General features: G+C 39.7%; 2 protein-coding genes across 2 annotated transcripts; one reads left to right on the forward strand and one right to left on the reverse strand.

The window, feature by feature from the left end:
• Positions 1–1,148: 1,148 nt before the first annotated feature.
• Positions 1,149–9,309, forward strand: LOC109404637 (tRNA-splicing endonuclease subunit Sen2). The gene is made up of 2 exons (XM_019677555.3): positions 1,149–1,950; positions 8,990–9,309. Exons 1-2 carry the CDS (start codon positions 1,281–1,283, stop codon positions 9,307–9,309), a joined length of 990 nt encoding a protein of 329 aa, XP_019533100.3. The 5' UTR covers positions 1,149–1,280.
• LOC109404638 (COX assembly mitochondrial protein homolog) lies at positions 9,307–10,108 on the reverse strand. Its single transcript, XM_019677556.3, has 2 exons — positions 9,939–10,108; positions 9,307–9,871 (listed from the first exon to the last, which is right to left on the reverse strand). Exons 1-2 carry the CDS (start codon positions 10,012–10,014, stop codon positions 9,552–9,554), a joined length of 396 nt encoding a protein of 131 aa, XP_019533101.3. The 5' UTR covers positions 10,015–10,108; the 3' UTR covers positions 9,307–9,551.
• Between the last annotated feature and the right edge of the window lie 4,051 nt (positions 10,109–14,159).

Below are 14,159 nucleotides of genomic sequence, written 5' to 3' on the forward strand. Positions count from 1 at the left end.
AAATCGCTAGGTTGTGATGCAATCTAGCGTCTAAGCGAGCGTCTAAGTGTAAAAAAGTTCGATTGAATTTGCATCTTGTCACTTTAATTTGCAGAAGAGAGAGTCGATGAAGAGAACTCTCTCATGTTACTTTCGCCCTTATTTAAACTCAATCTAGAGTTACCCAAACTTTTGCTCAAACAGCATCAAATTAGGCAAGAAATCATATAACCCACGCTGTTTGCACCATTTCATTTCAGAAATGGAGAATAGATCATCTCACTATACAAAAATCCAGCTCACTACTTTCAATCTAGTACTTCACTGATAGCCTCCTATTATTCCCCAAGGAAAACTGACATTTCTTCCCATACTTATCAGTTGTCAAAATTCCTTTGGTAATTAGAGGGATTTTTTCTTGAGTGCTTTTCTTACCAGGTGCATACTAGGCTTAAGTCTAGTACGCACCTGGTAAGAAAAGCACTCAAGAAAAAATCCCTCTAATTACCAAAGGAATTTTGACAACTGATTAGTATGGGAGGAAATGTCAGTTTTCCTTGGGGAATAACTGAACGGAACATTAAATGTACTAGTAAACTAAATCAAAATCAAATGGAAGTGTCCAAAATATACACGCGTAACGGACTGTCCAAATTACCTGAATCACCCTATTTAATCCGTTCCCCTTTTCTCGGCCACACGGAACCAGAAATCAACCCAAATATAGGTTCTTTTCACTCATATCGGCTCTTCCGTGCGAGAACCCAAATTTGGCTATACCGCGTTAAAGCTCTGAGTGGGTAGTTTCCGTTTGATGCCGGCAGAAAATTGCAACCCATCGCAAAGTTCTTTCTACCTAGCGTTAACTTTCGAAGTACCCTAGTGGGTTGAAATAAACCCACTTTTGGGTAAACGACAAAGAACCCAAATTTGGCTTCTCGCACGGACATTTTCGGCTAGGTAGCTGCTTCTCGCTTTGTTTTTGACAACAATGCGAGCGGGAGAGCGAGAAAACAACCCACTGCTGGGTAAAAAGATCAAGCGGTATACTTATTTTTGCGTTCTTTTGACGTATTTTTTAGGTAATCTGTTTTTTCCGTGCAGGCGTTACTTTTTCTGGCGAAGTACTAAACGCACCTCACTCGATTGTTTTTGTTTTCAAATTTTTGTGTGGTGTCTTCAGGCGGTTTCCGCCGCGAATTTTGTCGATTTTCCGGTTTGTTCAAATTGTGTACGTTTTTTCGTGGAAAGTATTCAGTAAAATACTTCGATCTGCCTATGTTCCCATATAATACTTCATCATGAAGCGCCACGCGCAGTGCCCGATCGCCAAAGCGAAGAAATTCACCTCGCCGAATCTCGCGTACGTCGAACCGCTGCCGGTGGAATCGCGCGAAACCGCGCCGAACGAACGAATCGTTGCCCTCTTCACCGGTCTCACGGTGGAAGTGTGCGACCCGGTCGCAATCGAAAAGCTTTCCCTGGGGGGATGCTTCGGTCAGGGAACTTTGTCACGGTCGTTTCCCAAGTCGGTACGGGAGCCAGGTTCGAAAAATAAAGAGGAAGTGATCCGAAGGCGTGTGTTGGAACGACGGGAAGAGTGGCGCCGGAAGTATGGGACTGTTGGGGGTTCTGGGAGGGTGCGTGCGTTAGAAGATGAAGTGGAGGCGCAGCTGACGAGTGGGGCCATTGCGCCCTGGCAGCTGAAATTTGCTGTGGTGGAAAAACGAGTGGATCCGTTTCCTGTTGCGGAGTATTTGAGTTTGATGTTTGAAGAATCGTTGTTTTTAGTGAGGGAGTTAAAATGTCTCGAAGTGCGGACGTTGGATGGTGTTGTGATAGCTGAGAAAGATTTAATAGAAAGGTTCTCGAAGCTGAATAGGAATTTCCTAGCTTCGTACGCGGGATACCTGTACATGAAGTCCAAAAACTGGATCATCAAAAGCGGGCTTAAATTTGGTGGCGACTTCAGTAAGTATAATAGCCCTCCTTCAAAACATTTCCACTCGTTGAACTCTCATTAGGATTAGGACGCCTGGGATTTTTACAGAAGCTTCTTCTGGGAACTAACCGGGAATTAAATTCTGTCCATTTTTGAATGTTTTCTGGAATTTCTACAAAGATTTCTTCAGTAATTTCTCCAAGAACTTATTCTGGGTTTAAAGAAATTCTCTTCAAATTCCTTCAAGAGTTGCTTTTTCAGTTTCACCACAATGTTGACTCTGAAATTCCTCCAGGAGGTCTGCCAAGGTTTTCTTCAGAATTTCTTGCAGGAATTCTTCAAGATTATTTTTTCAAATACCTCCAGAAATTTCTTCTTATATTCGTTCAGGAGTTTCTTCTAAGGTTTCCCCAGAAATTATTTCTGTAGTTCCTACAAAAGTTTTTCTAGGGTTTCATCAGTAGTTTCTTCTGCAATTCTTCCTAGAAATCTAAGACTCGTCAAACTATTCCCTCAGGAGTTTCTACTGAAATTTCTATAGTGGTTTATTATGGTATTCATGCAGGAGTTACTTCTGGTATCTCGACCTTAGATATTTACAAGAGCTTTACTGCATTCTCTCTATAATCACATATCTTAGAACGCTTCCTCCAGAAGTACCTTCTGCAAATCCTTTGATAGTCTCTCTCTTCTAATAACCGTCCAGAAGTTCCTTCTTATAATAATCGTTTCTGGGAATCCCCCAGAAGTGCCTCCAATATCAGTAGACATTACTAGAATACAAAGAGCATTTTCTAGAGGAATCCTTGAAGAAATTTCTGAAGGAATCATTGCAGAAATTCCTGGAATAACTTCAAAAGGACTCCATTCAGGCATCCCTAGAGCAGTGGTTTTCAACCTTTTTTAATGTGTGCACCCCTTTTGGATTTTCCCGAACAAAGAACAGTTTCAAAACAATAATCTGGAGCTTAACATTTGAAAATTAACCTTAAATCAATGCAAAACTTGCACATATACAATTTTAACAAGAGCTGGCGTTAACAAAACACATCTCTGTTATCTCCTTTCCGATGCTTCGATATTAAATATCTGCAGCAACGTTTGAAAACCCTGATTCCTACAGATATGTGGTCACAAATGGCAATACAACTCACAAGGTCATTGGTAAATGTTGGAGTACGACACATAAATATGAGAACTCACACCTTGTTCGGAGAAGTCTTTTGCGATTGTATAGTTCATCCTGGAATTGATCGGAAACATTCTCAACTGCAAAAGCTAGTGATGATTTGAGTATATGTTGACTCTTTGAATTAACAACTTTATTCATTTGGCCCAAAGCGATGCTCAAAGATGTCGGTAGCGTCTTGGAAGCAAGTTAACAATGAATACTTTTCAAAAAACATAAGATAATATTTTTGGGCGGGCAAATCCCCCCTAAAAGGACGAAATTCCCCCCTAGGGGGGAATTCCCCATCGGTTCACACTTAAAACAGAATGCCGAGATCGGCTGTGCAAATCTCGGTTAAAGTTCATCTGCTGAAATCTCGGCTAAACGCTTGACGTTTAATGTTTATTGCCAGCGGTACCCATGGGTACTGCTATGAATAAACTTTAGTTTTTGCTGATATCTCAGGTAATATGCGATTGCCGAGCGCTCGGCTGTGCGAATCTCGGCAAAAGAATGGAAATTAGCCGAGCTCAACTGAGTGTGTTGAAAACCAGTGCCCTAGAGGAATGCCAAGAGAAACTGCTGGAGAAATCCTTTGATATATCCACTTGAAATTCCGCCAGGAATGTCTGTTAGAAATTTGTGCTAGGATTATTTTATGGATTCCTCCAAGAATTCCGGCGGAAATTGCTCTGGTGATTCTTTTAGTGATTTCTTTAAGGATTCTTTCAGGAATTTTTCAAGGGTTTGCGGCAGGAATTGCTCGAAGAATCCCAGCAATACTTCTTGGATGATTCCCAACACGAATGCATAGATAAATCCCAGCAGCATTCCAGAATAAAGAATCTGAAAGGATTTCCAATAATAATACGAACTGTAACAGTCTGCAATTACGACTGAACTAAACTTTATTCAACAATTTAAATTACAACATAAATAATCAATCAACAGCTATTCCTTATCAACAAAACACGAAACAGATCTCCAATCTTCCGAGTCCGGCTCCCCTATCTCATTATCGTTCTCAGACGAATCAGTCTCACCGGCTTCAGAGAGAGTAGATCTCAGTACAGAGAAACGTAGAACAGGATTGAATCTAGGACGGGATTTCGGTGTTAAGGAGGTTCTAGCCGTTACAGAGTAGAAATTCTTAGATGGTTCTTTAGAGAAAAAAGTCCCTGAAAAAAAAATCTCTGGGAAAATTTCTGGAGGAATCAATAGAGAAGTTACTGCAGGAAAATTCTTGGAAAAGTCCCAAGAGAAATTCGTGGAAAAATCCTTGGTAATATCTTTGGAAGAACCACATGAAAATTTTTTGGAGGAAACTCAACAGGCATTCATGTGGAATTTTCAAGAGGAATGTATAGAGAAATCTCTTGAAATATCCCTGTAGAAATCATAGATAGAGTTTCTGCAAGAATCCCAGTGAGCATTCCTGGAGGATTACCTAGAGGAATTCCTCCAGATTCCTCTCTTAGGAGTTTCACTTAGAATACCAGCACAAATTCATGCTAGGATTCCTTCAGATGTTCCTACCATGATTTCATCAAGAATTCTTGCTGGGATTTATAAATCTATTTTAGTTGGAATTTATTCAGTATTTGCTTTTAGGAACCCTACAAGTATTCCTGGAGAATTTCCAAAAAGAATTGCCTGAGAAATCTCAACAAGACTTCCGGGTGTCTTCCGCCAGAAAACCAGCACTCATGGAGCAATCCTTGTAGAAATTCCTGAAGGAATCACAGCAAGACATTCATTGGCGTAGCTAAGATTTTTTCCTGGAGGAGGCCCAGGGGGGGCCTGACTTCAGATGAATTTTAAGCGGGATGGGCGCCCGATATGTGAATATGCAAATTGGTATTGTAGTAAACTATATTTCATTTCATTTCATTTTATTTTTCGAGTTATTCTGGAGTTACAAACGTGACATAATTTCATCAGCTGAGATTTGGAGTTCCTTGCAGCAGCTTAGTAATTCAATATTTAATTAATAACTTTTAGCCTGGAATAAATTTACCATAGAAAAGGAAAAACTATTGAAAAACCCTTTCAAAATTGAGAATAGTGTGGGGATAGTTAAAGGAAAAGTAAAATTCTTATTCTAATATCACAGTCTGCGCGCCGTCAGTTGTTCCAGCAACGGGTTTGCTGAAGTTGCACATCCTAACCAGAATTTGGGAAGTACACGCTGGATCCATTCATCGATGAGTTCCACCTTCGCTAATCTGTGGAGATCTTCAGTGGGGTGAAACGGGTCCAAATTGAGCATCATCTTCAGAAGCCGGTTTTGCTTCGTTTGGAGTTTCTTCCGGTGAGTAGCGGCACAATCGAACCAGGCAGGAAAACCGTACGTCATCGATGGCATGAACACCAATTTGTAGAGAAGTAACTTTGAATTTTTGTCCAGGTGTGAACGCCTGTTGATAAGCGGGTAAAGCATTCTAGTGAGCTTGTCGCATTTGCCCAGAACTTTGTTCACGTGAGTACGAACAATTCCTCCAAGATTTTTTTCCATAGCTTGCTTCAGTGATTCCATCATGGCTTCTTCCAGAAATTCAATCAAGAATTCATCTAGGGATTCCACTAGACATTTTTTCGGGGATTTGTCCTGGGATATCTTTAGAGGTTCCTCTAGCAATTGTTCCAGTGCTTTTTTCGAGGTTTCCTTTATGAATTTCTCCAGAGATCCATTAAGGTATTTCTGCAGGTATTCAGGGATTTCTCCATAGGGTGGGGCGGGGCAAGATGGGTCACCTAAGGATGGATCATCATAACTTTGTAAATACAAATCGTATTGGTTTGTATTCGTCCGCTACTCTTTAATACACTAATTAGCTATGCTAAAAGTCGATAAAAAGTTCCTTATATACAAAATATGTTGTTAAACAAGCAGTTTTAAAAAGTGATCGATTTTGCGCCGTGAAAAAAGTGCGGGGCAAGATGGGTCACCTTTTAAGTAATTCACATTTTCTCAACGAAAAACATCAAAATATAATATTTGTTCCGCATTCATATATGCTCCATACCCATACTGAGTAAACAAGAGCTACTAGTAAACATTTTATAAATTTATTTGGAATATATAAAACTTTACGATTTGAGTGGTCCTAAGGCGACTTGAAAATCGATGTTTTCACTAAAAAATTATCATAATTTTATGTTATAATTTTGAGCGTTCATTCCGCTTGATTGAAGTCATTTATGAGATAGTCTTGTAATAAAAAATAAATAACTTTTGAATGCTCCAAAAATACGTTCAAAATTGAAGGTGACCCATCTTGCCCCGCAGCCGTTTATATGGAGATTATATGGAATGTATCGCATAAGAAAAATGACTAAAAACCATTTTATTTTTTATTTGCAATGAGAGCGAATAACTTTTTAATCAATGCCCCAAACTTTTGTATATTCATGCTGGTCATCTAACAAAATTATTAACATAATCAAAACATAAGTAATGCGCCCGAAAATGGCACTGACCCATCTTGCCCCGCGACCCATCTTGCCCCGCCCCACCCTATATGCCTTCCAGAATTCCACTAGAGATTGCTCCAATAATTACATCTGGAATGATTCGAAGTATTTCTGCAGGAATGTATTCCAGAAAACCTTTTAGAAAATTTTACTTAGAGATTATTAAAAAATACTCCAAGAATAATTCTATTATTGTTTGAAAAAATTGTACAAAAAAACCTTTAGGGATCCTAGTTTTCCTTCAACAATTACTGCAGACATTGATCTCTTCAATTTTTTTATCCAGGAATATTCCTACAAAAATTCTTCCAGGTATTCGCTAAGAAAGTTCTCCTGAGATTCCATAGAGTTCCTCATGGGGTTGCTTCCGGGATTGCTCATCGGGTTTCTTCAGGAATCACTTCGAGTTCCTCCAGGGATTCACCGGAAATTTCTTCTGTTATTCTTTCAAAAACGAATTCCGGGATTATTTCAAAAAATGCCTGCAAGAACTCTTGTTGGGATTCCTTCAGAAACTCCCCCCGGAATTAATCCAGGATTTCAGGATTTCCTCAGGAATTTTAGCGGTTTCTTCAGCATTTCCTTCATGAATTCATCAGAAACTCCTCCTGCAATTCTCTCAGAAATCGAGCATTGTATTTCATCATAAATCTTGAGATTCCTCCAGAAACTCAAACTCCCGGATTTTTTTCAAGAACTATTCCAGGTATTCCTCCTGCCAATCCTCTAGGATTTTATTCAGGCATTTCTCCAGGGACTTCTGCAAGAGTTCTACCAAGAATTTCTACGGAAATTACCCCAGACATTTCCTCAGGAATGCCTCCGGGAATTTATTCTAGAATGGATCCAGGAATTCTTCCAGGGTTTCCTCCATGAATTAATCCAGGAATTTGTTCTCTAGGGTTTCTTCTACACATTCCTCCAGGAATCATTTCATGGATCCCTCCAGAAATTCCACCGATGATTTCTGAAGTAATTCCTGAAAATCCTTCTGGAATTCCTCCTGGAATTCTATGAGAATGAGATGCAGGCTTTGTCCCAATGAGGACGTTATGCCAAGAAGAGAGAGAGATTCCTCTAGAAATCCGTCCAGGAGATATTTCACGGATTCCTCAAGAAATTCCACCAGGAATTACTCTAGGAATATATAAGAAATTCCTTCAGGGATTCCTCTAAGGATTCTTCCGTGAAATTCCTCCAGTAATTCTTCCAGAAATTCCTCCAAGAATTCCTCATGGAATTCCTCCTGGAATTCCTCCAAAAACTCCTCTGGGAATTCTTTTAGAAATTTATCTTGGAATTTCATCAGAAATTTCTCTAATGCTCCAGGAATTACTCCAGGAACTTCTCCAGGGATGCCTCCTTCAGAAATTTCTCCATTAACTTCTCCAGGGATTCCGCCAGGAATTTGTCCAGAAAATTCTCCAGGATTTCGTACCAATTTGTACGATAATAAAAAAAATCCTCTAATGCTCCAGGCATTAGTCCAGGAACTTCTTCAGGGATTCCGCATGGAATTTGTCCAGAAGGTTGTCCAGGATTTCCTCCAGAAATACATCTAGGAATTCCTCCTGTGATTTCTCGCAGAATTCCTCCAGAGATTCCTCCAGGAATGCGTCCAGAAATTCCTCCAAGGATTCATCTAATTTTTTTTTTCTAGTAATTTCTACAGGGATTTCTGATGCGGATTCTTTAGATTTTTTTTCCTGAAATTCTCGCATAATTGCTCTTTGGATTCCTCCAGGAATTCTTCCAGGTATACTTTCAAAAATTTCTGCAGGTTTTGCTTCGAGGATTCCTGTAATGATTTCTTCCGAAATTTCTCTCTGGATTTTTTCAAAAATTCATTCAGCGATAAGTTCAAAAATTTCTGTGATCCGTTCATAATCTTTATCACGGATTCACTCTAGGGTTTTTTTAGGATAACTTGTAGATTTTTTGAATAATTTGAAGGATTTCTAGAGGAATTCCTCCAGCGATTTGTATTGAAATTCTTTTAAATAATTTTAAAGGGACACAGAAGCCAAGAAATTCTTCAAGTAGTCATCCAGGAATTCTTTCACAATTATCTTCGAGAAATCTTTAAGGAATCCAATCATGAATACCTTCAAGATTACCCCTTGCAGCAAAAGCTTTTAAATATATTAAAATTTCCCGGTAGAATTTCAAGAATGTCCAGGAAGATTTTGTGGAGGAATCCTATTAGCTATTCCTGAAGGAATCCAAAAAGGCAATTTTGGAAATGACAGTTGTAATCTCTCGATAGATTCTGTAGAAATTCGAGTGGAATTGCTGGAGGAATCCCCAGAAGGAACACTAGTAAACTTGCCATCATGAGTAGTTACTTCAAATTCCCATCCAGAAAATTCACTCGCCACGCTTATGAACAATTGGATACTATGTAATCAACTCTTATTTCTCAGTTCTTTATCAAAAAGGTCCCCAGTTCTTCCATGCATCGTACATCGTGCTGATCGAACCCCATCGGAAGGGACAGAAGCTTCCAGAATGCTGTCACTATCTGGACAGCTACGACTTCCATGGTTTTAATCGTATAGCTGAAACCACTGCCAAAGATTTACTAGTGCTAGAAATCCATTTCCCGGATGATCTCGATCCAGCTGACTGTGCGGCCGGTCTGGATCGTCTGAAGGAGTTCAAAGTCAGCGAAGTGCTACCAAGGCACCACAACTATGCGGCCAATCGGATCAGTCAACAAGCGAGCACATCCGGCTGTAAGTAGTTTTTGAAACTAGCGTGTGTTTATTCTGAACAGCCACATATATACAGTTTATATTGGGGATGTGTTGGACATCTATCATTCTGCGATATCCGCATTTCCCCCACGGGGTTGAACATTACTTGATACTAAACATACCTATGCCTGACTGTAAAATATCTTGAAAGACAGTCGTCATCGACGTAGTATTCAGCTTGCTGCTCCATAAAACGAAAGAAAAAAAAATAGCAATAAAAACACATTCTCTACTGGGATGGTTGGTCCAGGTTCATGTTCCGAAACTTCTTGGGTATCCCCGTTCGCCGATACTCGCTCCGTTCCGCTAGGTAAATCTCCGTACACTCCGCCTTGAACTGTTCGTCGCTGTACCACCGGAGGGAACACGCCTTGAGGGCTTCGTTCTGTTTCTGGCACTTCATCGCCATCAGCAGGCCGGAACCTTTGCAGCACGCCTCAAAATCCTGGATCTCCGGTGTGCATTTTTCCGTTTTGGCTCGTTCTCGCATTATCTTCGGAATGAGCACTTCCCGTTCGACCTTCCTCAGTCGCCGGTCGTTGGGATCGCCTGTTTGTGATGGGAACTTACATAAGAATGTGGTTCACGCTGCAGCCTCTCCTGAGTTCAGACTTACCCAAACCGTGTGGGCCTCCCTGGTTGACACCGATAGTGTTGGCCGGTTGGTCATGGTCACCGAAAGCCTGTGCCATTGCTTTGAATCGAGAAGAAAACTGAGGATTTCAAACTAGCTTTTTTTCGCGAATGCACGGATTACATGCGCCGAATCTGACGAGGACGGATTCAAAACAAAAATAAAGATTGACGTTTCACTTTACCACACGCTTATTGTGAACCAATCATTTTAAGATATCACCTACCTTAAAGGGCTACTCAATTTATTAACTATTATGGGTATTTGGTCGGCATTAAGTCAGAGGGGACCAAGTAACAAAATTGATGAAAATTATATTTTAAGAAGGCATTTAATTGAGAAATACATTATCAACATGGCACATTCTACCCAATTTGCTTAATGTTACATTAAAAAAAAAAATACATTTTGATTGATCTGCGAAAATCCATTAGGTATAGTGTGTAGTCAGAGTGGACCAAATGCTAGATATCACGAGAATTGAAATAGTTATTTATGTAACGAGTTGCAAAAAGTTGATTTTTTTCAGCACGAGTCGTACATTTATCCAACGAGGCTTGCCGAGTTGGATAAATACGAAGAGTACTGAAAAAACCGAGTTTTGTAACGAGCTCCATACAAAATTTTATGCAATGATTTTTTTCTTAATGCAACCCATTTGAGTTGCATAATGCAACTCAAATGAGTTGCATTATGAACATTATACAACTATTTTTTCATTATGCAACTCATTTCAGTTGCATAATGAACCAGTTCAGAAAAATTGGCCATTATGATACCAAAATGAGTTATAAAAAGTATAAATTATGATACTGAATTGCAATGATTTTTTTCTTAATGCAACCCATTTGAGTTGCATAATGCAACTCAAATGAGTTGCATTATGAACATCATACAACTATTTTTTCATTATGCAACTCATTTCAGTTGCATAATGAACCAGTTCAGAAAAATTGGCCATTATGATACCAAAATGAGTTATAAAAAGTATAAATTATGATACTGAATTGCATAAAAGTATATTTCGGCTGAAATCCAATAATGAAAGAATTCATCATTAAAACGAAATATTTTTCCGAATCGGACGACTCCTCAACGCATTTTCTAATGAATATAGAACAAAATAACACGTGACACCTGGAGATCACCACAGCAGACGGAATCTCAAATCGACCACGTTCTGATTGACGGACGGCACTTCTCCGACATTATCGACGTCAGGACCTATCGTGGCGCCAACATCGACTCCGACCACTATCTGGTGATGGTCAAACTGCGCCCAAAACTCTCCGTCATCAACAATGTACGGTACCGGTTGGCTGACCATACGTCCCGTATTCAACGGGACAGTACCGTTATTGTGACTTTTTAGAGTTGTCCCGTCGTATTGTGGGAAAAGGCCAAAATGTCCCGTATTTTTTTTCGGAAAACGAGCATTCTAGTGTTAACAAAAAAAGTTAAGGTTAGCTAATTAGGATAATGTGTCGACATATTTTCCTATCTTTACTCTTTTCAATGAAACAGATATTTCTTGATTAAGAAATAAAGGTTCATCCTGTTTGAATTTCGAGTTAATATTAATGATTTGATTTGAATTATCAGAAATATTTCCTAAAAGCTTACTGAAATTCACAGTTTAATGGGTTTTTCGTGCTTTTATTAAAATTCTCAACAAGTTTAAAATGTAGTTTGTGAAGGGTCAAGCTATAATTTTGAATTACTTTGTTTAGTATATACCCTTTAGATTCTTCAGCAATTCTACAGAAATTAACTGGAATAAAATGTTAAGTTCTCTATATTTTCTAAGTCAACGAATAATTTATAATGGAAATTATTAAGTGATGTATAAAGGAGTTGAAGATAAACAACATAATAATTCCAAAAATGTGATTTTTTCGGGAGCTTTTATGACATCAACACTTTTTACATGATTAGAGATCTCAGACTTAAAATACGAAAAATGAAAATATCTATTGAAAGAATCTCATTCATGTCTACTAAAATATTAAAAAAAAAATAAAAATAGAACAAACTACGGCTATCATAATGTAATTGCATTCAAAAATAAACATACAGAATGTTTAGCATTTTCAGTCATTCTTCATTTGCAAAAAAAAAACTTTTAGCCAAAAATTATAGAATTAAGAGGCGATGAATAAAATGTACTGCGGAAAAACATCTTATATCTTTGTCTTTTTTTTTTGTTTTATAATAATTTAACTTTTGCACGCTTTAGCTTTTGAAAAATTCGATTGATTCCTTATCAAGTAACAATAACAGCTGAATAACAATTTATTCAGCCAATTTCTTTTGTTTCTTTTGAATCAAGTTTAAGAGCGGCTGATTCGTCTGTTGTACAGCAATAATGTTTGTTACGTTATATTTTAACATAATTTCAAAGATAACTCTAGACGTCTCAAAACTTTGTTTACACTCGCAGATTTTATTCATATGTATTTTGCTTTCATAAGTGTACACAAATTTGTATATCTGAGATCTTTTGGAACATTTTGTATGTCCCGTATTTTATGCTCATGTGTCCCGTTTTTATCGTGTTACTATCTGGTCAGCCTAACCGGCGACCGCCACGGTACAACCTAGAGCGACTTAAACAACTGGATGTCGCCTCAGCATACGCGCAGAATCTCGAGTCCACGTTGCCAGACGAGGGCGAGCTCGATGAGGCCCCTCTAAAGGACTGCTGGAGTACAGTGAAAGCAGCCATCAACGACGCAGCCGAGAGCACCATCGGGTACGTGGAACGGAATCGACGGAACGAATGGTTCGACGAAGAGTGCAGAACGATTTTGGGGGAGAAGAACGCAGCGAGGGCGGTAATGCTGCAGCAAGGGACTCGTCAGAACGTGGAACGTTACAAACAGAAGCAGAAACAGCAGACCCGCCTCTTTCGGGAGAAAAAGCGCCGCCTGGAAGAAGTGGAGTGCGAAGTAATGAAACTGCTGTGCCGTTCCCAAGAAACACGGAAGTTCTATCAGAAGGTGGAAGCAGCACTTCAATCAGCACCTGAACGGCGTAGAGAACGTTGGCACGGGAACCCACGGCAACGGAGGAAGCGACAACACCAGTGCAGCGGAGAACGAAAATGGTCCAACTCCCACGCTGAGGGAAGTTAAGGATGCCATTCACCAGCTTAAAACCAACAAAGCAGCTGATAAGGATGGTATCGCAGCTGAACTCGTCAAGATGGGCCCAGAAAAGTTGGCCACCTGTCTGTATCGGCTGATAGTCAGGATCTGGAAAACCGAACAGCTACCGGAGGAGTGGAAGGAAGGGGTAATCTGCCCCATTCACAAGAAAGGCGACCATTTGGAATGTGAGAACTTCAGGGCGATCACTATTTTGAATGCTGCCAACAAAGTGCTATCCCAGATCATCTTCCGTCGTCTGTCACCTAAAATGAATGAGTTCGTGGGAAGTTATCAGGCTGGCTTCATCGACGGCCGGTCGACAACGGACCAGATCTTTACCGTACGGCAAATCCTCCAGAAATGCCGTGAATACCAGGTCCCAACGCATCACCTGTTCATCGACTTCAAAGCGGCATACGACAGTATCGACCACGCAGAGCTATGGAGAATCATGGACAAAAACGGCTTTCCTGGGAAGCTGACTAGACTGATTAAAGCAACGATGGACGGTGTGCAAAACTGCGTAAGGCAGTGCTTCCCAAACTGTGCGCCGCGGCGCCTGGTGCGCCGTGAGCATCTCTCAAGTGCGCCGCACGCTCTTGGGCCAAAACACAAAGAACAAACTCTTATTTTTGAAGGCAGAATTTTTAGCTGTTTTTGTATTATTTTGTAAAACTAGTGTCAAATCAAACCCTTTTTTGTATTCGATAGGCGCTGTCCATAAACTACGTAGACTTTTTTCCAGCCATCTCAGACCCCCCTCCTCCTCGTAGACTTTTGTTCATACAAAATTTTCGAAATTTGTATGGAGCGTAGACTTTGGCCAGACCCCCCTCTCCCCGTCTCCCCCTAAGATTCTACGTAGTTTATGGACAGGCCCATACCAATGTTTTGGCTTTTTAGTGGAGGACTTCAAAAGAAAGTCATTCAAAGGGGTTTTCCCTCTTTTAAGTTTTCAATTAAATAGTAAATATTCCGGTCTACGAATGTTTTCCGGAATGTATAATGTCCTCATGAAACATTTAGATTTTTACAAAAATTTTATATTTCCGAA

The sequence above is a fragment of the Aedes albopictus genome, chromosome 2, assembly GCF_035046485.1.
Source record: "Aedes albopictus strain Foshan chromosome 2, AalbF5, whole genome shotgun sequence".
NCBI lineage: Eukaryota > Metazoa > Arthropoda > Insecta > Diptera > Culicidae > Aedes > Aedes albopictus.

What these genes read in the sequence shown, in the direction of transcription:
- LOC109404637 (XM_019677555.3), top strand. Translation starts at nt 1,281, where the DNA reads ATGAAGCGCCACGCGCAGTGCCCGATCGCCAAAGCGAAGAAATTCACC. An exon ending in TAAATTTGGTGGCGACTTCA is followed by an intron (nt 1,951 to 8,989) that starts GTAAGTATAATA and finishes CTTATTTCTCAG; the next exon opens with TTCTTTATCAAAAAGGTCCC.
- LOC109404638 (XM_019677556.3), bottom strand. Translation starts at nt 10,014, where the DNA reads ATGGCACAGGCTTTCGGTGACCATGACCAACCGGCCAACACTATCGGT. An exon ending in GGGAGGCCCACACGGTTTGG is followed by an intron (nt 9,872 to 9,938) that starts GTAAGTCTGAAC and finishes CATCACAAACAG; the next exon opens with GCGATCCCAACGACCGGCGA.